General features: G+C 37.0%; 8 protein-coding genes across 15 annotated transcripts; 4 read left to right on the top strand and 4 right to left on the bottom strand.

Annotated features, from left to right (window-relative positions):
* Positions 1 to 4: 4 nt before the first annotated feature.
* Positions 5 to 2,325, bottom strand: MGD2 (monogalactosyldiacylglycerol synthase 2). Its single transcript, NM_122048.4, has 6 exons — positions 1,718 to 2,325; positions 1,298 to 1,632; positions 850 to 1,216; positions 709 to 771; positions 556 to 630; positions 5 to 467 (listed from the first exon to the last, which is right to left on the bottom strand). Exons 1-6 carry the CDS (start codon positions 2,021 to 2,023, stop codon positions 207 to 209), a joined length of 1,407 nt encoding a protein of 468 aa, NP_568394.2. The 5' UTR covers positions 2,024 to 2,325; the 3' UTR covers positions 5 to 206.
* A 112-nt stretch (positions 2,326 to 2,437) lies between these two features.
* AT5G20400 (2-oxoglutarate (2OG) and Fe(II)-dependent oxygenase superfamily protein) lies at positions 2,438 to 4,062 on the bottom strand. Its single transcript, NM_122047.4, has 4 exons — positions 3,684 to 4,062; positions 3,341 to 3,588; positions 2,933 to 3,260; positions 2,438 to 2,839 (listed from the first exon to the last, which is right to left on the bottom strand). The coding sequence occupies exons 1-4, from the start codon at positions 3,915 to 3,917 to the stop codon at positions 2,603 to 2,605; spliced, it is 1,047 nt and encodes a 348-aa protein (NP_197540.1). The 5' UTR covers positions 3,918 to 4,062; the 3' UTR covers positions 2,438 to 2,602.
* A 528-nt stretch (positions 4,063 to 4,590) lies between these two features.
* On the top strand, positions 4,591 to 6,088 carry AT5G20390 (Glycosyl hydrolase superfamily protein). Its single transcript, NM_122046.4, has 2 exons — positions 4,591 to 4,662; positions 4,758 to 6,088. The coding sequence occupies exon 2, from the start codon at positions 4,772 to 4,774 to the stop codon at positions 5,804 to 5,806; it is 1,035 nt and encodes a 344-aa protein (NP_197539.1). The 5' UTR covers positions 4,591 to 4,662; positions 4,758 to 4,771; the 3' UTR covers positions 5,807 to 6,088.
* Positions 6,089 to 6,216: 128 nt separating this feature from the next.
* On the top strand, positions 6,217 to 11,152 carry PHT4;5 (phosphate transporter 4;5). 2 transcript variants are annotated; one of them, NM_001343659.1, is made up of 15 exons: positions 6,217 to 6,777; positions 7,001 to 7,146; positions 7,221 to 7,320; positions 7,527 to 7,579; positions 7,914 to 7,988; positions 8,137 to 8,217; positions 8,386 to 8,432; positions 8,843 to 8,910; positions 9,247 to 9,362; positions 9,696 to 9,732; positions 9,849 to 9,944; positions 10,158 to 10,299; positions 10,422 to 10,474; positions 10,583 to 10,669; positions 10,748 to 11,152. In NM_001343659.1, the coding sequence occupies exons 1-15, from the start codon at positions 6,274 to 6,276 to the stop codon at positions 10,850 to 10,852; spliced, it is 1,710 nt and encodes a 569-aa protein (NP_001330368.1). In that variant the 5' UTR covers positions 6,217 to 6,273; the 3' UTR covers positions 10,853 to 11,152. The 2 variants fall into 2 exon arrangements, with proteins under 2 accessions (NP_001330368.1, NP_197538.2); NM_122045.4 differs by having other exon boundaries at positions 6,329 to 6,777; positions 10,748 to 11,139.
* Positions 11,153 to 11,329: 177 nt separating this feature from the next.
* On the top strand, positions 11,330 to 12,026 carry AT5G20370 (serine-rich protein-like protein; the record flags this gene model as incomplete). The annotated part of the gene is made up of 1 exon (NM_122044.2): positions 11,330 to 12,026. The coding sequence occupies one exon, from the start codon at positions 11,330 to 11,332 to the stop codon at positions 11,855 to 11,857; it is 528 nt and encodes a 175-aa protein (NP_197537.1). The 3' UTR covers positions 11,858 to 12,026.
* A 1,668-nt stretch (positions 12,027 to 13,694) lies between these two features.
* On the top strand, positions 13,695 to 17,456 carry Phox3 (Octicosapeptide/Phox/Bem1p (PB1) domain-containing protein / tetratricopeptide repeat (TPR)-containing protein; the record flags this gene model as incomplete). 7 transcript variants are annotated; one of them, NM_001343657.1, is made up of 4 exons in its annotated part: positions 13,707 to 14,232; positions 14,503 to 16,426; positions 16,507 to 16,734; positions 17,039 to 17,441. In NM_001343657.1, 3 exons carry the CDS (start codon positions 14,158 to 14,160, stop codon positions 16,665 to 16,667), a joined length of 2,160 nt encoding a protein of 719 aa, NP_001332686.1. In that variant the 3' UTR covers positions 16,668 to 16,734; positions 17,039 to 17,441. The 7 variants fall into 7 exon arrangements, with proteins under 7 accessions (NP_197536.1, NP_001332686.1, NP_001332687.1 ...); NM_001343655.1 differs by having other exon boundaries at positions 13,767 to 14,322; positions 17,039 to 17,446; NM_001343654.1 differs by having other exon boundaries at positions 14,158 to 14,442; positions 14,473 to 16,426; positions 17,039 to 17,456.
* On the bottom strand, positions 17,282 to 22,347 carry TIP1 (Ankyrin repeat family protein with DHHC zinc finger domain-containing protein). The gene is made up of 13 exons (NM_122042.4): positions 21,759 to 22,347; positions 21,514 to 21,654; positions 21,280 to 21,392; positions 20,705 to 20,784; positions 20,440 to 20,603; positions 19,997 to 20,135; positions 19,799 to 19,898; positions 19,376 to 19,433; positions 19,175 to 19,252; positions 18,968 to 19,066; positions 18,537 to 18,615; positions 18,293 to 18,441; positions 17,282 to 18,090 (listed from the first exon to the last, which is right to left on the bottom strand). Exons 1-13 carry the CDS (start codon positions 22,014 to 22,016, stop codon positions 17,686 to 17,688), a joined length of 1,863 nt encoding a protein of 620 aa, NP_197535.2. The 5' UTR covers positions 22,017 to 22,347; the 3' UTR covers positions 17,282 to 17,685.
* Positions 22,348 to 22,861: 514 nt separating this feature from the next.
* BG5 (beta-1,3-glucanase 5) lies at positions 22,862 to 24,001 on the bottom strand (the record flags this gene model as incomplete). The annotated part of the gene is made up of 1 exon (NM_122041.2): positions 22,862 to 24,001. The coding sequence occupies one exon, from the start codon at positions 23,999 to 24,001 to the stop codon at positions 22,937 to 22,939; it is 1,065 nt and encodes a 354-aa protein (NP_197534.1). The 3' UTR covers positions 22,862 to 22,936.
* Between the last annotated feature and the right edge of the window lie 1,310 nt (positions 24,002 to 25,311).

Below are 25,311 nucleotides of genomic sequence, written 5' to 3'. Positions count from 1 at the left end.
AATTAATAGTAATGTGATTCTATATGAACAAGAATCTCTTGTTGATATTGTTAATGGCTAACAATAATGCAAAGACATCATGAACCTTTTGCTTAAAAATAATACATACAACTTCAATCAATAAACAAATTAGGGAATATAAGGAAAGGAAAAAATAACAGACAAAAGAACTACTAAGGGAGACATGTTAATATAAACATGGGACATCAAACTAAACTGGCAAAAGAAGAGGTAAGATTGTAAGAGACGCTAGCAAGAGGACCTCGTTGCTCTGAGAGCTCATCAATGTCTTTGACAATGTCGAAGACTGCCTCAGGCTGAGCTAGTTTACGTGCATTGTCTGAAGTTTGTTCCAACTCATCTGTCTTTGTGCTAAACCATTCCCCAACGATTCTAGCTGTCTCTTTGGGACTTCTTGTGAATACTCCTGCACCATTCTCCACTACATACGGCACATTCCCTTTCTCCTGTTTGGTTTCAAGTGTAATTGATATGAGAATTATACATATATATATATATGAGCAGGAAACATTAAAAATGCAGATCTCAACCAACCTGTCCAGGAATGTAATCGTTGAGGATGATAGGAAGTGATCGAATCAGCGATTCAGCGATTGTTCCTGGTCCAGCCTGCAAGATTTGTAGAACATTTAGCTTTATGAACATTTTGGTTAACAGAGGTAGGCATAAAAACCAAATTCCTCTCACTTTTGTGATGATGCAGTCACAAGCTCCCATCCATTTCTCCATTTGAGTCTCAAATCCTCGAACCTATAAAGTCAATATCCATGAAACATGAATCTTATGAACCTCTAATAATGGAAAAGGGTTTGTTTAAATCATGTATACCTTAACAGGAATCTTCCAGTCAATGGCTTCTAATGCAGATGCCAATTTCTTGTTACGTCCACAGATAACAACCATTTGCCCAATAGGCTTCCTGTTCTCTTTATCATACAAAAATTCCTCAAGAGCTTTAGCTGTTTCTTTCACAGGACCCATACCTTCCCCTCCTCCCATCAGTAGAACCGCACGAAGATCTTGATCCATCTCAAGCTCCTTTCTTAGATCATCCTTCACCAAAACCGCTCGTGCAAAAGATGGCCTCACAGGTAAACCAAAGACACGGACTTGAGACTCATCAAGCCCATCAAACAACGCCCTTTTCGCCACTTCTTGAGACGGGCAATAGCACCTATTCACCCCCGGATGAAACCTAAACCACAGAAGATTAAAAAAATCAAACTTTGCAGCTACCTTCTTCTCTCAAAGTCTAAACCAAGCTAATAAAATATACCAAGTAGGATGACAAGTGTTGAGATCAGTAATGACAGTAACAAAAAGGACTCTCTTTTGTAGCTCTTGCCATTTAAGAACCCACAATGGAATATGTTGCATTAAAGGATGAACACTAATGATTATCTCCGGCTTATACTCCATTAAACCAGCCTCTACTTCCTTAGCGTAATAAGCAGCAATGGCTGCTAGATAACAAGAGTGGATCCATTTGGGTGATGTGCTGTGAAAAGCAACTTTCCATAGCTGAACATGCTTCACCATGAACTTATATGATCTCTCCATATCATTCAATGGCCACCCTGTGTATTCCTTCCACACATCCTTCACAATTACCTGTCAAAACCATACAATTCTCAATCAAAAACCAATCCTTTTAGGGTGAGAATAAACTACAATTTCTCAGCATTGTTCTTTTTACTCTATATTTGTCTCCGAATTCGATCTTGAAAGCGTCACGAATGGCTTCAGCGGAAGCACGGTGACCGCCACCAGTATCGCTCATGAGGATCAAGACGTTCTTAGTCCTCTCAGCACCGATCTGGATAAGCTCCAATGATGATTCATCCTCGTCGATGTCGTCGTAGCTTTTGATACGGTGAATGTGATGATGGGTATGACGGTGAGTCTTTTCGCCGTCGCCGCTTGTTACGGAAACGGCGGATTTGGAAGTTCCGTAAACTCTTTCGAGTACTTTCTCTGCAAGGGCCATGACCGTCGTCGCCATTTATAAAGGACGAGTCTTTGAGATGATTAGGTGAAACAAAACGGAGACTTTCCCGGAAAAATCACCTTCCCTCGGCGATTCGACACCGGAGAAGGAGAAATTTCCGAGGAAAGAGACAGAGAAAGAAAGGGTGTTTGGGTGAACGATTGATGTTGTAAGAGAGAATCATGGAAGAAAAACAGAGAAGACTGGTTGTCCAATGATGACAGCCGTAAGAATCGTGACTTATTTTTGGAATGTTCGATTTGAAAAGATTCGAATATTCAAGGTCCTCGAAAAGTAATATAAACCTAGAATTATTAACAAAAGAATATTCAGTAGTATATAACAACTATGCAAAAATAATTTTACTTATCTGTTTTAGTGTTGAGCTCTGTTTTTGGGTTAACCTCTGTTTTTAGTGTTAGAACTGAATATGGAAATCAACTTTAGACTTATATTTCTGGTCTCAGAATTGCAACACAATGCAGCCTCACATTCCAACAAACAAGGAAACAGTTTTATTCTTATAAAGGATCTCAAGTAACGAAAGAAACAGATTCATTTGTGAAACCAATAAATGAGACTTGAAAAGTGTGATCAGATCAATGCAGCTTCAATAGGTCTTCGGCCTTGTTGATAGTACTTGAAGTAGAGCTCCACATACTTCTTAACTGTTTTATATAATCTTGGTCTTGCCTCAGACACAAGCTCATTCACAGGCTGAATCTCTTTATCTGCACCTGGAATGCAAAAAGTTGCCACAGATATTCTTTCCTTTTCTCTGTTAGTCACCACTCTATGAACCGGGCTCTTGTATATCCCATTGCTCATTATCTGAAAACACACGAGAAATAGAGATTTATTTATGTCAAATCTACATCAATTAATCTTTCAAAATCATATTCATATATGTAGGTGACTGATTACCTCCATTTGATCACCAACATTGATCAAAATTGTATCAGGGACTATAGGAGCTTTATACCACTTCCCATCTTTCTGGAACTGAAGCCCTCCGACATCTTTGTCGGGTAAGAGAAGAGTGATAGCCGAGCCATCAGCGTGCGGTTTAACACCAATAACCTTGTCCGGGCTCGGACATGGTGGATACATGTTGAATCTAGTATCCAACGTAGCACTTTCTCCATACATGTCTAGAAAACTATTCTCTTCTAATTCCAAAGATCTAGCCATGGCCTTAAAAAATTGCTCAATCACTATCCGTTGCTTCATTGTGTATTCATGTAAAGTTTCCCTAAACAAACAATATGTCAAAATCACCAAACTCAATGAACAAAGATGCTGTTTAAACTGAAAAGGTATAATAAACTTTACCTGAATCCAAGTGGGACTTCAGGCCAGAAATTAAGTTGTCTTTGATCTTCAGGGTAAGTAGTAATATACAAACGGTCGATCCAATCAAGAACTTGATCATCCCAAAGAATCATGTCGTTACCATATCCTTGGATACTATCAATCTCTCTCGCGCACTTCTGTTTCTCTTCGGTCGGAAGCGCAAAGAACTCCTTGGTTAGCTTGTAAATCTTGTCAAGAAACGCTTTTGTAATTCCATGATTCATCACCTGCATCGATAAGAAACCAACTTCCATGATATCACCTCCTCACCGGAACTTCTACAAGATTTCATTACTCTGATCAATCACTAAGAGGGTCAAACCTGAACAACGCCCCATGTAGAGAGTGCCGAGTGAAGTTTACTCAGCTCTTGTTGACCAGCTTCAGAAGAAGAGAGGAGAAGATTCAGATCGATGGCCGGAATATCCATCTCCGGTACCGCTGCGTTAAGAGGTTGAACTTCGCCGTCTCCGGTGGGTGCGTGGAGATATCTCTCCGGCAGTCCTTCGCCAGCTGCAACCACCTCTTGGACAGTCTTGAACTTTGGCTTCTCCATTGTTTCTACTTGAGTTTAGAGGATCTTGAATTTGTTGAGCGTTTTTGCTTCTTATAGACCAACGACGATCTTGACTTTGTCGTTGCTTTGGCATTTTCTAAGACTAAAGATATATTACTTTAATATGCAGAAGAAGCAAGTTGCCCAGTTTCAAGATGCCTTTTGATAACGTTATATTTCGAACTTCGAAGACTTGTTTTTCCCCCAAGTAAATCATTTCCACAGAAATTTATTCAGCGTGTTTATATTTTTTTATCTCATTAAAATAGATTATAGAAATGACTAATTTATAAATGGAGCAAAATATTTTCACTGAAATGTAAATAAATGACATATGTATATGGTAACTATTTTCAAAATCAAAGCTTTACATAAAAATTCGAGTGTAAAGAATATTATTAATTTTGTGGTGTAATTCTTATAATTTTAAAATGTCAGGGGGCTACATACGTCTAGATAAAATGTAGTTTATTTTTGAAAAGTATAGAGCAAAAATAGTGGAAAGCAAATTTGAAAATAGGCATAATAGACAATTAAACTATGCCCCCAAAAAAAGATAGACACGAAAAGTTTAACTATAACAAAAAAAATTACTATTTTAGTGGTACTAATAAAATAGAAAGCATATCTCAACTATGGATATAAATTGCATGCATCTACAATCTTTTGTTTTGCAACGAATAAGAAAAGAAGAGAAACATCAAACATCTTTGGTTTGCTTCCCTCGTACCCGTTCTTCATACAAGTATGATCATCTGCTGTCTCTATATAGACATACATACAAAAAAAACTTGTATAAGATTTGAAACTAAAATATTAAATTTATCCTCTATTTTGCAGGCACGCCTTTAATTATGGATTGTCATAGAAAGACGTTCTTGTTGAAGTTTTTGTGCGTGGCATTTCTGTTAAACTACAGCAATGTTGGCTTTGTAGACGCAGCAACAAACATTGGCTTGAACTACGGCCTCCTTGGAGACAACCTCCCGCCTCCATCTGAAGTTATCAACCTCTACAAGTCCTTAAGTGTTACCAATATTCGGATCTTCGACACAACTACGGATGTCCTTAACGCCTTTCGAGGGAATCGCAATATCGGAGTTATGGTAGACGTGAAGAACCAAGACTTAGAGGCTCTTTCGGTCAGCGAAGAAGCTGTTAACACCTGGTTCGTGACCAACATTGAGCCTTACTTAGCTGATGTCAACATCACGTTCATTGCTGTCGGGAACGAAGTCATCCCAGGGGAAATCGGCTCTTATGTGCTACCCGTCATGAAATCTCTCACCAACATTGTCAAGTCGAGGAGTCTCCCGATCTTGATCAGCACCACGGTGGCTATGACCAACCTTGGCCAGTCATATCCACCTTCGGCCGGAGATTTCATGCCTCAAGCACGTGAACAACTTACCCCGGTGCTGAAGTTTTTGTCTCAAACAAATACGCCTATCCTCGTCAACATCTACCCCTACTTCGCATATGCTGCTGATCCTATCAACATTCAGCTCGACTATGCCATCTTCAACACCAACAAGGTCGTGGTCCAAGACGGGCCACTTGGTTATACAAACATGTTCGATGTGATATTTGATGCGTTCGTATGGGCAATGGAGAAAGAAGGTGTGAAGGATTTACCAATGGTGGTAACAGAAACTGGATGGCCATCTGCTGGTAACGGAAACTTAACGACTCCAGATATCGCATCTATATACAATACCAATTTTGTTAAACATGTGGAAAGCGGTAAAGGGACGCCAAAGAGACCAAAGAGTGGCATTAGTGGATTTCTATTTGCGACGTTCAATGAGAATCAAAAGCCAGCGGGAACCGAACAAAATTTTGGGTTATATAATCCAACAGATATGAAGCCCATCTACAAGATGTTTTGATTTTTAGATTCTTGATTTTATAGACTATCCCAAATCATTAGTAAATTAATGATGCTCTAATAGTTGTAATAGAGCGGGATAAAATCAAGATCTACAACAACATTCATTTTATATGTTGTATGATCTTCTTAAATAAAAAAACTTAAGAAGCAGAACTCTAGCACCAGAAAAGATAACATCTTATTAGCTATGGACAAGTAAATTGGCACAATTTTTTCATTTTTTTTTTAAATTGGCACAATTTGGTAGTCTACAACAAATATTACTAATTATTGTTTTTGACAAATTACTAACAGTGGCTGCTATATAAATATATTTATACTATCCTAAATCATTATCTTAAAAATTAAAATGCTCTAATAATGTTTTTTGCAATTTTTATATAGTAGTCATTAAAAAAAAAAAAAAGTGTAAACAAGAGAATCACGCAAAGGAAGCTTTTGATACAGAAGGAAAAGGGACCCACAATGAAGACAATACTGCCCACAGTGAGAGCCACACAAGCTCTCTTCTTCCTCCACCGTGTCCTCCTCTCTCCCTCTTCTTCTTCTTCAATTCAGGCAATCATTCTTCATTTTCCATTTTGCTTCTTCTTCCTTCTTCTCCTCTCTCTGACACCAACAATGGCGAGACTTACCTTGAGACCCCACAATCACTTCTTCTCATCTCCTATCTACGCACATAAACAACCTTTCCTCTCCGTATACACCATCTTCCCCCACCACCACCAAAATCCTCTTATCAAATCAAGGGTTAAGTGCTCCGCCAGTGGTACTGAACGAGTCAGAGAGAGTAAGAAGCTTCCTCCAAAGGATCCTATCGAAGACCCTAAACCCCAGCTTCCGATTCCTGAAGTTCTCAGTACGGAAACGGGTTTTGAACAGAATTGGCCTCCATGGAAAAATATACCTCAGAGATATAAGCTTATCGGCGCTACTTCTCTCGCCTTTGTTATCTGCAATATGGACAAGGTTTCTCGCTTTAAAATTGAAACATTTTTTTTTGCAATTCTTATGGTATGGTTTTAGGTTAGCTTACATGATATATGAGGATCAGGTTCTTGTGAATTTGAGTTCAATTTAGTTAAGGTGTAGTTTTTCTTGTAGTTTCTTCTTTAGGTGGTTTTTGGTGATGATTGTGAGGAGTGAGGACCATATAATTTGACTATGTATATTGTCTGGTGAGAATTTGCAGGTGAACTTGAGTATTGCTATAATACCAATGTCACACCAGTTTGGATGGAGCTCATCTGTGGCTGGGTTGGTCCAGTCTTCCTTCTTTTGGGGTTATGCCTTGAGCCAGTTGCCTGGAGGTTGGCTTTCCAAGATTTTTGGCGGAAGGTGTGTCTTCTTTTTTCTAGGCTCTTCCCATTTTTGATTTCAGGGCAGTTCATGAGTTTGTATGCTTGATGCAGAAAAGTGCTTGAGATTGGTGTCTTTACATGGTCTTTCGCTACAGCTCTTGTTCCACTACTTGCTGGATTTATGCCCGGTTTGATCTTTTCTCGAATTTTGGTAAGCATGTCCATTTGTTTATGTCATTATAGTGATTTATGCAAATCATTCTAGTTTCTTTCGACTCATGGTCTTGTTACAAATTCCTTAGTTTATTAAGCTTGTAAAAAGTCCCATGAACACTCTTAAGCTCTTTCCTTCTCTCCCCTACCCTACTCTAGCCTTACATTATGTCTTTGTCTTAACACAGAGATTTGTAACTCCAGGTGGGAATAGGAGAAGGTGTTTCCCCATCGGCTGCGACAGACCTTATTGCCAGGCATGTATTAATCTGGAGCAAATTTGTAGAGTGCTCATACTTTAATCGAATATAAATTATGTGTGTTTAATTGCTTATGCAGCATTGTCTTTAAATTTAGCTTATGATCTAGATATGATAATCTACTAAATCCATAGTTTGGTCTTCAATAGCCGATGGGCAACTTCAAGAACTGGACATTTTTTTCATATGAAACCCTTTCTTAACTAAAACTGAAATTACATATGCATGTATTTAGTCGCGTTATGCTTAAATTTCTGGCTGCACATATTACATTATAGCTTTTAGCCCCTTCTTTCATATCCTGATTGCGCCATTCAATTGCTGGGTACAGGACAATACCTGTTAAGGAGCGCTCAAGAGCGGTAGGCTTTGTTTTTGGAGGACTGAGTTTGGGGAGTGTAATGGGGTATGTTTTTCTTGTTGTGATACTTAAACTATAGAAGTTACAAGTATGTGGTTTTTATTTATCAATGTATATGATTTGGTTAATACTCTAATGAAGACGAATGGACAGCTTCGAGACTTGCACAGACCTAACATTATTATGTCTGCAGGCTTCTCTTGGCTCCTCCCATCATCGAAACCTTTAATTGGGAATCTGTCTTTTACTTGTTTGGTCTCCTTGGTGTTGGCTGGTAAGTCTCATCGATTACTGACTAAAGACTTTCACAACATTGTTATTCTGACTATACTTCTTTTTCAAATATTGATGGCTGAATTTATTTATTTCATCGTCCATACCAAGATGCCAACATGCTATTTTAGTATTTCTGTATTCTCAGTTTTTCCCCTATATGTTGAAGGTTCGTCGGGTTTCAGTTTCTTAATGAAGAAGAAGTTTCATATAAAGGTGGTTTCTCCTTCTTTTTGCTTATTCAAACTTTATTTAATCTTGAATATAATTGTGAAACCAGGGAGCTTAGATGTCACATAATTGTATTTAGTACACATTTACTTACTTTTGTCTGTGATTTATATTGTGAAAACCATCCTAGTCGTTTCTTTTTATAATATGTGAAACAGAAGTGTAACAGATGAGAATTACTTGTAAATCCTTCTCTAACCCACTATTAAGTTCGTATCATCTTGAACTGAAGCATAGACTGTATTGGGGAGTGAAGCAATTCTTTGAATGTACACTTAGCCAGATAATCTTTTGTTGTCTGTTTATTGGCCAACTATTATAACTAATACTCCACTCAGTTGTTTGGATCTTGGACTTGAACACCATTTACAATAGGATTGCCCTTTCTTTGATAGGTAATGAGATCTCTACTTCGCATAAATCAGAAAACGCTACAAAGGAAGAGTTGGGGAGCTCATTGAAGGTTGGTTATCTAATATTATGTCTGTCTGGCTACGTTCTTTTATTTCATTTCTAGTTGATATGAAGGTTGAATTTAGCGAGAATTCACTTTGTCAAGCCTTTGAAGCCTATGTGTGTCTACTATAAGTACGTAGTTGCAATAACTATGTAGGAGAACTGCATAACCTTCTAGCGAAGGAGGATTGGAATTATATTTTAGTTGTAGTCACTTGGTTTAAAACCATGTCCCCTAATATGGTGCAAAAATGGCCAAGAAATAAGCAAATGGTTTTGAACAACCAAAACCTTATAGTTTGCTTTAAGTCAATGCTTCAATTTTTTGGGTATCTTACTACAGGAGATTCCATGGAAGTCATTTTTCCAAAGCCCGGCTGTTTGGGCAATGATATACACTCACTTTTGTGGAAGTTGGGGTCACTATACCTGTTTATCTTGGCTACCAACTTATTTCAGGTAATTGTGGGGTCTACTTTCACCATGTTAGATTTTACTGGGCAATGCTTAAGCTGCTTTATCTGTTGAAAAGCTATATATCTGTAGACTGAAATTCTAATATTTATTAGCTTAATTTGTACAAGAGGTGTTCTCATTTCAAGACCTAATTGATACTTGCTTTATGTTTTGCTTTCATTACTCATCTTTTCCGATCCGGGCCATGATTTAGATAAAAATACTTTTAAATTGTTCTCTAAAAAACACATTGATGGTTATACCAGTTTTCTGTCTCTTTCATTCTGTATCTTTGTTGATGACGAGAGTAATTCTGATTATATTTCCGGTATACAGTGAGGCTCTGAGTCTAAATTTGACAGAAGCTGCTTGGGTAAGTATAAAACTGCTTTTATCTTGTGTTTTCCCTGGAATATTGAAAAATCAGTTCAGCTTGCATTTTGCAAAGGTATAACATTTCGGGATTTAATATGTGGATGTGAAGATCAGGTTTCCATCCTTCCTCCACTGGCTTCGATTGTCGTGACAAGTCTTGCTTCACAATTTGCTGATTACTTAATTACAAATGGAGTTGATACTACCACGGTATAAAATCACATATCTTCTCCCTGTATGTAGCCTTGTAACAAACCAAAAGGGTCTTCACTTGAAGGCTCTTGCAGATCGGTTATTCTATACTCAATTTAGCAAATTCTTTTTTTTATTCCCTTTTCTCATTTTGCACCTATGCTTACCCGGATATCTAGAACAACCTGTCGTCACTTCGATATGTAAACTCCTTGGGAATTTGCCATGTAGGTCCGAAAGATTTGTCAAACGATTGCGTTTGTGGCACCAGCGATCTGCATGACACTTTCATCTGTGGACATTGGATTGCCACCATGGGAAATTGTAGGAATTTTGACAGCAGGCTTGGCCCTATCAAGTTTTGCTTTATCAGGTACCTGGAGATGTTCTACCTCTCTATCTTCTGTCAAAAGTCTTCAAGTAACTTCATATAAGAAGATGCACCCGAAGGAGTTTTTTGTAATGGATTGACAAACACTATGTTCCTTTTTACAGGACTTTATTGTACTCATCAGGACATTTCACCCGAATATGCAAGCATACTCCTGGTACTTCTCATATGAACCTTGCTAGATGCTAATGAGCTATGATATTATATATGTGTATGAAGAACTAGCTTCCCTCTAAACTTGTTGTGTGATATTTATATATTTCAGGGTATTACAAACACAGTCGGGGCAGTACCTGGAATTGTAGGAGTGGCCCTAACTGGTTTTCTCCTAGACTCGACCCATTCCTGGACTGTAAGTTGCTAGCTTTACCTTCAATGATGATCAGTCCCTAATTGATTAGTTAACTCAAAGGTTCTGATCACCGTGTAGATGTCTCTATTCGTGCCATCAATATTCTTCTACTTGACGGGGACGGTTGTATGGTTGGCATTTGCAAGCAGTGAGCCTCAGACGTTCAGAAAGGAAGACTCATAAGTTTTGTTATTGAGGCACAAAAACATGGAGAAACTTTTGTTATTGTATAGGTAAAAAAGAAATGGTAAAAAATTTTCTGTTGTGAAAGCAAAAACAAAGAGCAGTGGTAATTTTGTTCACTGCCTTATCCTGGTTTTTGCATAGATGCAAATTAAACTCAGTGTTAATGGGTAAAAGGTGGAGTATTGAAAGGATTGACTCTGATTTTTCCTTCCAATTCGGTACATTAATTCTGCTTAGGAAAAAGGAAAAAATAACATTTTACAGGTGACATTAAATGACAGATTTGACCCTGGACACGATTCGCAACCGCCAGAGATCTCTACGTAGATATACTCCATAAATAGATGATGCGAAACAAAAGGAATCGCTGAATCTTCTTCAACAAACAGAACCGAATTTAATTAAACACTTAACACAAAAAAAACAACAAAACGCTTAAAACTCTCATCGATCTCTTCACTTGTGCAGAGAGAAATGGCGGCTACTGGAAGATCAAGCCGATCAGTTCTACGTCCTCTCTCTTCTTCACAGAGATTACACAACAATCATCATCATCATCATCGTCAACGATCTCCGTCTCCTTGCAACAAGAATCTCAATCTCCGATTGAAGTTTTATTCTCCCGGAAGCATCCCGAAACCATCCGTCGTAACCGTTTCTTCTAATCATCAGACCAAGAGAAAGTGTTTGTGCTCTCCTACGACGCACCCTGGTTCTTTCCGGTGCTCTTTTCACCGCCGATTAGAACATGAGAAATCCAAAACCCTAGCTTCTTCGACGGTCAAGCGTAACAATCGTGGTGATAATACGATTAGGGTTAATGTTGGATTGAATCTGAGGAAATTGGCGTTGATGAATTCGTTAGCGAAGATCGGTAGTGTTGAGGCGGAGAGGTTTAGGAGATCTTTAGCAGCGAATTTGGCTAAACCGTCGTCTCTTCATAGCCATCGCCGTCCTGAGTTCCGGCCACGACTTAGCCGCTTCCATGAAGATCAAGATTAACGAGCTAGGGTTTCGAATTTCCTTTTTCTTTATGTTTTCTTGCGTACGAAGGAACTTTTTTAGGGTTTTCCTTGTCGCAGTATATTGATGAACTTTTGTCATTTGTGTAGATACTATAAATCACATTTTCTTAGGACTTGATTTAATCAGTCTGCTCGAATTCTTCCTTAATTTTGATTGGAAATTTTCCTAATGCGATTGGTGTAGTTAGGAGTTAATGAATTCTGATGATCTTTTCCAAACAAATTCAATGAATCTATTTTAGCTTAAATAAGCATGTTTTCTTATAGTCAATTTGATTTTTTGGTATGTTGATTAATCCTCTTGTTCACTTTTTTTTTATTTCAGTCAATCATAATCTGCCATCAATTAATAAATAATTATAAAATCTAAACCTTAATTTTTTTTGTTCAAACCTACATTTAAATTTAATTGTAAAATCTAAACCGTAACCGTTTTTTTAAACCCAAACCGACATTTAATCTCGTTTAATTGTAAAATCTAAACATGTTTATAAACTCATATCAATATTTAACCTTTTTGAATTACAAAATCTAAATTTTAATTCTCTTTGTAAACCCAAACCGATATTAATCTCGTTTAATTGTAAAATTTAAACTTTTTATAAACTCAAACATACATGAAACCTTATTAAATTGTAAAATATAAACTTTTTTATAACTTTAAACTAATATTTAACTTCGTTTAGTTATAAAATCTACCTTGTTAGAATTTAAGATTTCCCATGAAATCAAAACAAAATGATGTACATATATTCGAACTTTTTCCATCGTAAGAGGTCGAGCAAAATGATGCACATACATTTCGTGCTTTTTGAATATGAAAACTATTTCTATTTTTTTTAGAAAACCAAGTGAAAATTAGAAAATGTCTATAATATAGTTTGTATAAGGTTCTTTTGCGCAAGAGTGTGCCTAATATTGTAATCCTCAAACTTGGTTCTAGTGAGCTCGATAATATATTATATATTGACAGAGCAGCTAGAGAATTTGTTTATGACAAGTTCTTACTATTCCATTAAATGTCGTTGTTGTAATTACATCTGACTTTGGTTTTCATAATATTGTACGTGTTTTAAAAAATGCCGGAAAACATATGGGTCTAATTTAGTATAAACTTGTTTTTTTTTTATAGAGATTTTTAAATATAAAAGGGAGTGAATTAAATATAGTTTTTAGGCTCATCCAAAAAAAGTTATCGGACGTAAACACTACATGTTAAGGAGCCTTCTTAACGATTGTTGTATCTTGTACATTTCTTCTGGCATTATGTATTTATGGTGATAAATTAGTGCACAATATGCAATATGTGACGAATTAATGGTTGCACATTGCTATTATTTTGGTATGGTCACACAATCACAACTTTTATGAAAGTCGATAGTGTAAAAACGGAAAATTATCACTGTATTGATACAGTTACACCATTGCAATTTTTGATGGCATGGCCATTGCATTTTGTTACAACAAATCGACATATTATTACTAACTTGTAAATTACAAATGTAAACACAACCGAAAGCTAAAATAATTTCAAGAATATATGAAAGAATAATTAACTTTTGTTTTTTGAATATTTCAACCATTGAATCACTATGAATTAACTTAGATATACTTTCAATTGAGAAAAAACACATTACAGTATAGATTGTATTTAAATAAAAATAAATGCATGAATAGAAGAAATGGGAATTGAATAAATTCCGAAAGTATTAATTCGCTGTAAAGATTCGACACGTGTCAACAAACGGGGATGATTCGATTCGTCTTCTCCTCTTTTTCTTATATTATTAAAAAATTTAATAAAGTGTTTGGCTCAACGAGTCGTCGTGGCTTTACGACAAAGCAAGCTATCTCGTAACAGAGCCACATGGTCCAATCTTTTCTTCCTTGTCGTTCCTCTTCTTTTACCATCGCTTCTTCGTCTTCTCTCCATCCCCATCTCTTTCCTGGGAAATTGATATCTCTTTACCCGAGATAACCCATATAATCTTCCCAGACACAGCTCCGGAAAATTGCCGTTTCTTTTCCGATTCAAGGATCTCGATTCATAAGAGGTAGACACGTTTCGTTCGTGTTCTATCTTGTAATCTCTCTAGGGCTTTTGTATATTATACTTTAAAAATACATTTGTATTCTTTCTTCTTTCTTTTGTGTGCACTGTGGAATTAGCGGTTTTTATAGTTTCTCTTGAAGCTCGGGCATAGAATCTCCTCATGAGTAGAAATCATTTGTAAATTTGGAATCTTCCTCTCGTTGTTTTGCTTCTGAGGATTTGCCATGGAGAAGCAAAATGAGGAGATATCTACAGATGATGCTGAAACAAGCCAAAGTCAATTAGTGGATGATTCAAAGGTTGAAACTTTAGATGATTGTGTTTCAAAGGTTGAAACCTTAGATGACTGTGTTTCAAAGGTTGAAACTTTAGATGACTGTGTTTCAAAGGCGGAAACTTTAGCTGATTGTGTTTCAAAGGTTGAAACTTTAGATGATTGTGTTTCAAAGGTGAAAACTTTAGATGACTGTGTTTCAAAGGTTGAAAATTTAGATGATTGTGTTCCAAAGGTGGAAACTTTAGATGATTGTGTTCCAAAGGTGGAAACTTTAGATGATTGTGTTTCAGAGGTTGAAACTTTAGATGACTGTGTTTCAAAGGCACAAGGTTTGAAGGAAGAAGGGAACAAGTTGTTTCAGAAGAGAGATTATGATGGTGCAATGTTTAAATATGGTGAAGCAATCAAGATACTTCCTAAGGATCATGTAGAAGTGTCTCATGTTCGAGCTAATGTGGCTTCTTGTTATATGCAATTGGAACCAGGTGAGTTTGCCAAAGCCATTCATGAATGTGATTTAGCGCTAAGTGTTACTCCTGATCATAATAAAGCATTGTTGAAGAGGGCAAGATGTTATGAGGCATTGAATAAGTTGGATTTGGCTTTGAGAGATGTTTGTATGGTTTCGAAACTGGATCCCAAGAATCCCATGGCATCCGAAATTGTTGAGAAGCTTAAGAGAACTTTAGAGAGCAAAGGGTTAAGGATTAATAATTCAGTGATAGAGTTGCCTCCAGATTATGTTGAACCTGTTGGTGCTTCCCCTGCAGCACTGTGGGCTAAACTAGGCAAGGTACGAGTGAAGAAAACTAAAAAGAGCAATCAAGTGGAAGAGAAGAGCGAGGGTGAGGGTGAGGATGTAGAGCCTGAGAAGAAGAACAATGTTTTAGCTGAAAAAGGCAAGGAAAAGATTAAAATGAAAGTAAAAGGGAAACAGTCGGATAAGAGAAGTGATACGAGCAAGGAACAGGAAAAAGTGATAATTGAGGAAGAACTTCTGGTTATAGGTGTAGAAGATGTAAACAAGGATGTGAAATTCGTATACTCTGACGATATAAGATTGGCTGAGTTGCCTATAAATTGCACTCTCTTTAAACTTAGGGAAGTTGTTCATGAGCGTTTCCCAAGCTTAAGAGCAGTTCATATAAAGTACAGGGACCAAGAAGGAGATTTAGTGACAATCACAACAGATGAAGAGTTAAGAATGAGTGAGGTGTCATCAAGGTCACAGGGCACTATGAGGTTCTATGTAGTGGAAGTTAGTCCTGAGCAGGATCCCTTTTTCGGAAGATTAGTTGAGATGAAGAAACTCAAAATTACTGCTGATTCTTTTAAAGCAAAGGTAAACGGAAGAGGTGGATGTAAAGTTGAAGATTGGATGATTGAATTTGCTCATCTTTTTAAGATCCAGGCCAGAATTGATTCTGATAGATGCTTGAATCTTCAAGAACTTGGGATGAAACTTAATTCAGAAGCTATGGAGGAAGTGGTAACCTCCGATGCAGCTCAAGGTCCTTTTGACAGGGCAGCTCAGCAATTCCAAGAAGTTGCAGCTCGATCATTGTTAAACTTGGGATATGTGCACATGTCAGGGGCAAGGAAAAGGTTGAGCCTCCTACAAGGTGTTTCTGGAGAATCTGTTTCTGAGCAAGTTAAAACTGCTTATGAATGCGCTAAGAAGGAGCACGCAAATGCAAAAGAAAAGTATGAAGAGGCCATGAAAATAAAGCCAGAGTGTTTTGAAGTCTTTCTGGCACTAGGTCTGCAGCAGTTTGAGGAAGCAAGACTTTCATGGTATTATGTACTTGTCAGTCACCTTGATTTGAAAACATGGCCGTATGCAGATGTAGTACAGTTTTATCAAAGCGCAGAAAGCAATATCAAAAAGTCTATGGAAGTGTTAGAAAATTTGGAAACCGGAAAGGAAAGTGAGCCTTCTCAAGCAGGCAAAACCGATTGCCTGACACATGAAAAGGATCTGGGTAGCTCAACTCAAAATAACCCAGCAAAAGAAGCAGGAAGGCTAAAGTCGTGGATAGATATTTTATTGTGTGCTGTACTTTATGAGAGATCAATCATGGAGTACAAACTTGACCAACCGTTCTGGCGAGAGAGTTTAGAAGCTGCAATGGAGAAATTTGAGTTAGCTGGAACTTGTAAGGATGATGTTGTTGAGATAATAAGTGAAGATTATGTGGCAGGCAATACATTACGAGGTACCACGTGATCTAGTTCAATATTGATTTTGAAAAAGATAGGCCATGATGTTTGATATAATCCTTTTTCATTGCTGCAGATATAAGGTTTCACATGGAAGAGATTATACAGATTTTTGACGAGATATATGAAGCAAAACATTGGACAAATGGGATCCCTTCAGACCAGTTGGAAGAGATACTAAAGAGAAGGGCTGAAAATATATTTCATGTGCCAAATATAGCAATCCAACGTGGTTGAAGCGGTTTCCATGACAAAGTGTCTCAGAATGATTTTGGTCATTATCTTGATCAAGCTTCATTTCAAGGTACATATATAATCTCACGAAATTGTTAGGTCTGACTTCTGAGGAACTAAATGTTGTTGGCCAGTGTTAGGGCTGAACCTTATGTTCAAGATGATAAAGAAACTTAATCAGACCAGACTATACTTAGTCCATTTCATTTCATTGTCCAGACTATGCTCTGTCATAACTACCTAACTTTTATTTTACTTATTGCGACTGTTATAGGCAATGCTTTTACTTCTTTGACCTGAACCAATAAGTGTTCACATTCTGGATACCACTTGGGTTTGAAATCATCAGCTAACCACAAAATCTCTCTTTGCAGGTTTTTGTCTTGTTGTGGTACAACCAAATTCAGATTTTTGTAGACAGAAAAAAACATATATGTTCTATTTTGTTTGTGTAACATTTATACCATTGATTTTGGTGAGGGGTGAAGCAAAGATATCATGCAGATTCTTCTTCTGCCACAGGGTGAGTTGTGACTTTATTCATTGGTTTATGACTCAGATTGCATTTGGCGTGAAACATTCATACACAAACAACAAATTGTTTTTTTTTTCTTTTTTTTTTCATTTTCTATTTTTGGGCCCTTAGCAAGATTTTGGTGCGGAGTCAGTCATTGTCTTGTAATTCGTTGTTACATATAAAATTTAATGATGTTTTTGTTACATATAAGCAAGTCGTATCAGTGTATTGACGGAGTCAAACTTCCATACCTCAGCCAGAAAACATAATGTACAACCATTTCTGTTATATTCTCTGTGTCATTGAGTAAACTGAATTCAACCAATAAGAAAATATACTCTAAAAATAATTGATAAGAAACATGACATTTAATTTTTGCATAGAAAATTGAAAACAAGGGAGTATTACTATCTTCACATGAAACGGATAATGATGTAATCAATGACTCGAGGAGAGAAAACGTGTTTCTTACAACACAAATGCACATTTGGGACACGGGCCATATTATGGAGATACAACAGGTCGGGTTGGGTTGCGGCTAAGACCAAGTCCCAAACCCAAAGGAACATTGTCACTCTTTGACTTACTATTATGGCTATGGCTGCAGTTGGCAGAATGAACATGTGCTGACTGTGAATTATGTGTCGGGTTAACATCGATAGCAACATGGCCATTGCCATTTTGAAGATTTGGATTCCGCTGCATCTGCATCATGCTAATACCCTCTGGTCTCTGTGTTGCGTCTTCTTCATGACACTCAATATCTTCGTTATAACCTTTTACTAAGAAGTCCGAGCAGTTTCTTCTGCACCCGAGATCATAAGGATTCCTAAACCGACCACCTGGACCTCTTAGGTAGCTGTACCGCAGGGCGTTGGCCATTTCATTTGTGGTTATGTTCCTTGATATCTGTAAGGGAAAATAGGGAGAATGGATCTTCAGGATGAGGCAAAACACCACGCCATGAAAATCGAATAATCTAGTCTACTTAGTGAGTTTTAGCTCTGGAGCTATTCTAGAGATGAGTAATCCGGGGAAGCAAAGTACGAAAGAGCAGCCTTTGTATGAGGAACAAAGATGTGCAGATAAGGAAAAAGGAATGAGGGCTCACTTGTGACGCTTGTATGACTGTTAAGACGGCGACAGAAAAGAAGAGGCAGAATTCCACTAGCAGAAAGGATAAAGCACCCACATGATTACTAGCGACATGGCTCATCCATGCTCCAAAAGAAGATGGAGCTGAAGGGTCACTCAAGACTCCTGCATGTAGATAATACAACATTTACATTTTTGTCCGAAAGTTTTCTCTACATTTACATATAATGATTAAAGGGCATTTTCCACTACAAACATACTTGCAAGAGTGACGCCACCAGTTATCAGCATCGCTAGAACTTCAAGTAGAAGAAAAAGAAAAAATTCCCACTTGTTTTTCTGCAAAATAGGTTGGAAAACAAGGACAATCCACAGATTAGTATCACAGACTAGTATCATGCTCGAGCTGCAAGACTAACAAATCAAACCACTAGCAACCAAAATAAATAGAAGAGGTGATATGACACCAAGAAGCATATCTGTTGATCTGTATACCCAAATATGCAACACAAATATACCACTAAGCATTTTCGAAAAGAACTGTAAGTTAGGTCACACCAAAAGAGACAATGAAGAGCAAGGCAGATTTAGTTTATATGAAATGTTAGTATCAAACAAAAGCCTGATCCGTCTACTCCTATTTTGCCAACTTCTATGTCAAAAACTAAAATAGGAAAGGAACTGTACTTACTTTTCCAACACAATTTGATACCCAAGGACAATGGTGATCAAATTGCTCTACACAACGATCACAGGTGGAACAGTGCTTAGCTCGAAGAGGTCTGATAATCTGAATAAAATGAAACACAGTGGACCAAAACAAGTAAATATGTAGCATCGATGATTAAGTATGGTGTTAAGATTGAAGAAAGACATAAAACGGAATTTGAGCAGGTACCTTGCATGTTGCACAGAGCTGTGTCCAATTCCCAGCAAGCAAAGCAGGATTGTTTAGCTCTATTTTTAAGAGTGGTTCCTGTAAAGGGGTAAGAAAACCAGTCAGACACTTGAACAAGAAAATAGTACTCAAAATCATACCGAACCGGATATAATATGGACAATTATGTAAGTTAAACTTGAGAATCAATAAGCTACTAACATCATCTTTCATGGTTTGCGGATCATGGATATTCATTCTGATGTAACCTGGATCCTTCCTGCAGAAAAAATAAAATTACAATATAAAACAATAAGAAAACCCGCTTCTTGTGATACAAAGGTATTTACACTACATGGAAAAATAAGGAGTTCACAATAGAAACTACAGCTGGAACGAAGTAAAGGCCTTAAAATCCCAAACTGCTATCGCTAGGTGATGAATGAAACCATGAAGAGAATCGGCTTAGAATACTATAATGTAATATCTTAATCTGCAACCGTCAGGTGAAATATAAGAAATTTATGCATAGTGAAGAGCCAAAGATACACTATACTAATAATCAGATAACAACAGAGAGCAGACATGGCTACTTTTAGAAGATATACGAAATGGAAATCGAGGAAGGACAGGGTGAGCATATACCTGCTACAGCGGTAGAACAAAAATAATCCTGCAGTTGCAAGAATGAATCCCAGCCATGCAAGCGCACCAATCCCAGTCGTTAACTTTGGCAGATTGGATGCTGCAATGGTCAAAGGGTTCATAAAATGATAGGCATGCATAGAACAGTTACTTGATATGATGCAGACAAAGGAGAATTGAGAAGGCCAAGGTAACTACCCAAAACAACCGAATTCGTATATACGAGCAGAAGCAGCAGGATCATGATCCAAAGAACTGGAGCGAGTCCCAACTTTGACAATCTTCCGAGGGGACTGCTTCCGTCACAACGCTTTTCAAGCAGGCTTCGAGCATTACCCTGCACAGTAGCGTTTATAAGACAGATTCAGACAAATATCGACACAATTTTCTCAATAATTTAAGCATAATGCTGCTCATTTTGAATGGATAAGAAAATCTACAGACTTGGAAAAACTAACATAGTACAGCTATAAGTAGAGTTAACTACACCAGGTATGCAAAGGTCAAATGAGATGCACATAACTGCCAATAAAATGATTCAACTACTAATTATTGCAAGCAGTACAGCCACTACGAAAGCATCAAATCAAACAGTATGAATACATATTGCTACACAACAAACAAGTAAAACAGATACCTACAAGGAAAAAAGAAACTTGTCTGTGATTCTTTTCAGCAGCAAGTTGCGCAGGGGTTAGCCCAGTCTTGTCAGTAATCATCAAATCCTCTTTCTTTCCAGCCTGCACCAAGACAGTGCAAGCCTCCAAATTACCTCGGATGGCAGCCCAATGCAGAGGAGTGCAACCTGATAACAGAATCAATATAACGGAGAAGATGTTAGAAACGTATAGTTAATCTAAGAAAATAAACAAAGAAGATTTAAAAAAAAAATATGTTTGTAACCACCTTCTTTGTCTTGTCGTCCTCTATATGCATCTAGAAATAAAAGTAGGCGAATGGAATCTGCAAAACCTTTATATGCAGCCCTGAATTTCTCAAATTATGAGAAGAATATAAAGACGAAATTAGAACTGTCTTCTGAAAAGATACTGTAAAAATAGGATAAAATCAAAAGGTCAACATAAGAAAGCTAAAAATCATGCAGTAGAATAATCCATGTAACGGTAACGAAGTCTCAGTAAGAAAAACGGGAGAGAAAATAACCTATGTAACCTTAGTCTCTAGATGGAAAACAGTAATACGTATTCACAAATCTTCATAACAAAAACTCGAGAACTATCATAGGCAAATAGTTGACAAAAATTAATTCTAATCCACCCAGTATACTTGGCAACTAGAACAAAATTGAACGAAGAGATATTAAATCTATAGGAATAATAAGAAAAGGGAACAAATAAAACCAATTATCCAGTCTCCAAATAAGCGTGCAAGGCTAAACAATTGTAAGAAAAAATAAAAAGAAGCCAAAAACCAATTACTAAGTAACAATTTCACGAAGGCAAGCTTTGCAGCAAGCATACCAATGCAAGGGGCTTCTTCCATCATTATCAGGCACGTCAGGATCAGCATTCCACTTTGAGACAACGTGACAAAGAAAAGCAGTCTGGCCATACTGTGCGGCAACATGTGTTGCCTACAAGCAGTTCAAAATTAAGTATTAACATACACCCATTGAGAACTAAACAAGAAAAGAAGGGAAATTTGATAGAAGTCAGCAGAGAACATGGACGCGTAGTTAAAGAAGAGATATGAACCTGATAGCCATACATATCCGTTGCATCTACTCTTGCACCCTCTTGTAATAACAGTTCTGCAACTTGTATCGCACCACGAACAGCACTCCAATGCAATGCAGTCTGTCCAGTATGATCCGTCGCGTTTACATCTCCACCATGCTGGAAAAACCAGAAATCGAGAAGGATCAGTTTTAGAAACTTGAAAACCACTAGTTCAAATCTAATTTAGCAATCAACAAACAATTCGTAAAATGACACAAAACCTCGATAAGGTACTGGGCAACGGCGACGCGGTTGTTCAAGGCAGACCACTGAAGAGCATAGTAGCCAAGAGCATCAGGCTCGGAAACAGAGGAACCCTCACACTCAACCAATCTATGAAGCTTCTCCAAATCACCATAAGCGGCAGCAGTATAGACATCGTTCTTCAAGCTCTCTTCTTCAATCCCTTTAGAACTCGATTCCCCATTCTCCTTGGGATTCGATTGGATTTCTTCCACCACCTCAATCTCCGATGACATTTTTTTCTTTTCTCAGAAGAAATTGAGATCGATCGAGATTCGATTCCCTCCCTAATGGATTTTGACCTTTGATTAGTCTCCCCCGAGCATAAATAAGTCGTGAGATTTGGGGGGAAATGAGGGAAGGAGCTAGGTTTTTTCTGGGGGAATCAGAGGAAGAAGAAGAAGAAGAATATGATTGACGAACTCAAAAAATTGACTAAGAATCGGATTAAGACGGGTCAGAGACAGACTTGCTCTCAATTCTTATCGTTCATTCATTTCATTAACTTTTTTTTGTCAAACAAAACCCAACATTATTTTATTTTTTGGTTTTAGTGTTAACCAAAAAAAAAAAAACCAACATTTATAAATTGATTAATTTCATGATCATTTTTTTTTGTATGTAATGGGAAATATTATACCTGGCTAGTTGAGTGATATATATATAGTTCAATGGAATATGAACGAATCAAAACATCTGTCTTAATCATAAGAGATACTTTTTCATTTTTCATATCTTGACAAAAAGAGTTATATTATAAATGTTAAGAAATCTTTTATAAAACCTTGAACTATTGAATCATTTTGGGACAGTGATTTCTTATTTTGATAAAAAAAACACTGGTTTGCATATATATATAAAAAAAGTATTATTTTGAAAATGCATACTCTTGTATTAATAGATGAAGAAACATAATGGAATGATTTTAGAAGAAAAAAAAATATATGAAGAAACATAGTACGTTTACTAAACCAGAGAAATTGCTTTTAAATAATAATAATTTTACAAAAGTCAACTAAGTTCCGCGACGAGATCTCATCATCTCAGTTGCTTATAGTATGTGTATATATCACTGTTAGTTTTACTTTAATTCACTAACAACTAGTGTAACATAATTATTGATGAATCGGGAAAGTCTAAGCAACTTTCACACATATTAGAATAGATTGTAGATGGGCTTCATATCATTCGGATTGTATAACCCAAAGTTTTGTTCAGTCCCGACCGGCTTTTGATTTTCATTGAAAGTTGCAAACAAAAACCCGTCGATGCCTTTGTTAGGCCTTTTAGGTGTACCTTTTCCGCTTGCTATATGCTTCACGAAATTTCTGTTATAGGTACCCGCGATATCCGGCGTGGTAATGTTTCCATTCCCGGCAGATGGCCATCCGGTCTCGGACACCACCATTGGTAAATCTTTAACGCCTTCCTTCTCCATTGCCCACACGAACGCATCAAAGATTGCATCAAACATGTTTGAATAGCCCAGTGATCCATCTTGTACCACGATGGCCTCAGTGTTGAAGGTGGCATAGTCCAAACGGATGCTAGATGGGTCGGACGCATAGGAGAAGTAAGGGTAGATTTTTACGAGGATAGGCGAATTTGTTTGGGATAATAGTTTCAGCACGGGGACAAGTTGTTCACGCGCTTGAGACGTGAACATTCCTGCGGAAGGTGGGTATGATTGCTCGAGGTTCCACATAGCCACCACCGTGCTTATCGAGATAGGAAGATTCCTTGACTTGACGAGGTTGGTGAGAGACTGCATGACTGGAAGCACTTGAGGACCGATTGGTCCGGGGATGACTTCGTTACCAACAGTAATGAACGCGATGTTGATGTCGGATAAGTAAGGCTCGATGTTGGTCGCAAACCAGCCCTTAACAGCTTCTTCGCTAGCTGAAAGAGCAGCCAAGTCCTGGTCCCTAACTCCTACTGTGACCGCAATATCACGATGGCCACGTAAAGCGTTAAGAACCTCAGTGTTTGGGTCGAAGATTCGGATTTTAGTGATGTCTATGGACTTGTAAAGGGTTATAACTTTTGACGGAGATGGGAGGTTATCTCCGAGGAGACCGTAGTTCAAGCCAATGCTATTTGCTGCGTTTACGAAGCCAATGCTATTTGCTGCGTTTACGAAGTCACTATTGTTGTAGTTGACAATCACCACAATGCACGAGAAGAAGAACAAGAAGAGTTTCTTAGGCAAATAGAGCATGATGAAACTTTTTTTCTGCAAAATGTGTGTATATAGAGATATCCTAAGATCGTACTTCTATGAAGAAGAAGAAGAGAACCAAACTTGATTTGTGTTATTATGTTTTGTTGCAAAATATTTGTTTGCATATATAGATGCATATCTGAGTCTATTTTCAGTCTTATTGGTATGAATAAAATAGTAAAATTCTTTTATTTTGGTTCTTGGTGTAATCTTAGCCCTCGATCTATTTACAAATTTGGTGTTTTCTTTTTTAACTAGTTACTTTCTATTTACATTTTATTGTTTAACTGAATCTTACTATTCCATAACAAACTGAAATCAACCCAATTGAATTTTGTTGTCTAGAAGAAACGTATCCAAAAATACAGGAATTTTGAGTACATAAATAATTAAACTGATACATAAATATAAAATATATATAACTAGTAAATTCATGTATAATCGATGTTTTTGTATAACTAACAAACTCAACTTAAACATACATGGACTTGACTACCAATATACATTAAGTGAGTCAAGTTCATGGGTAGTCTTCTTGGTTATGAGATCTTAATCCTACAAAATTCATTTCTATTGAAGACAAGTAATATGAGCTAGATAGATACAAAATAGGTTAATATTAAAAGGAGCAAACAAAAATAAATAAGAACATGGGCAGTCTTCTTGGTTGTGAGATCTTTATCGTGCAACGCTTCAATCACTTCCTTTTTCACACGTTCCATCTTAACTGTTAAACAAAAAGGGTGATAATAGATTCAACTTTGGATTATTGAAGGCTAAAACGTGTATGGCCTTAATTACTTAGCTTCCTCCATTTCGTTTCGTTCATATTAAGAGTACAATTAAAGTTTCACTGTTACCTCTCCTTCATTAACACACTAAGGATCATTAACATAATTTTCTTTTAACAAACATCTACATTGAAAACATAAAATATCCATTTATTATGAAACAAAAAATTAAGTATCTAAAAAAGGACAGAGTATAAACGAATATTTTCAATGAAACTATCACCTTCTTTATTCTTTAAATGTCCAAAAGCAACTTTAAAACATCAAAACATAATGATATCTTATTTAGGTCGTTCCCGGGTTTCCCGGTTAGCCAAGTCACGATCATTATTCCAGCAAAGAAGAGACCAAAATCCAAAAAGATCTAATTTCGTATCAAAGTTTAGAACTTTATAAACGTCAAACCAAAAATTAGGGCATCAACGCAAACATATACATAAACTTGGATTCCTAATCTAACATAAGAATTGATTAGATTACGTCTGTTAATCTAATAAAAGGGACAAATTAGGTTAG

The sequence above is a fragment of the Arabidopsis thaliana genome, chromosome 5 (assembly GCF_000001735.4).
Source record: "Arabidopsis thaliana chromosome 5, partial sequence".
Taxonomy (NCBI): domain Eukaryota; kingdom Viridiplantae; phylum Streptophyta; class Magnoliopsida; order Brassicales; family Brassicaceae; genus Arabidopsis; species Arabidopsis thaliana.
The sequence above is the reverse complement of the archived record's forward strand: the minus strand, read 5'-3'. Positions and strand labels throughout refer to the sequence as shown.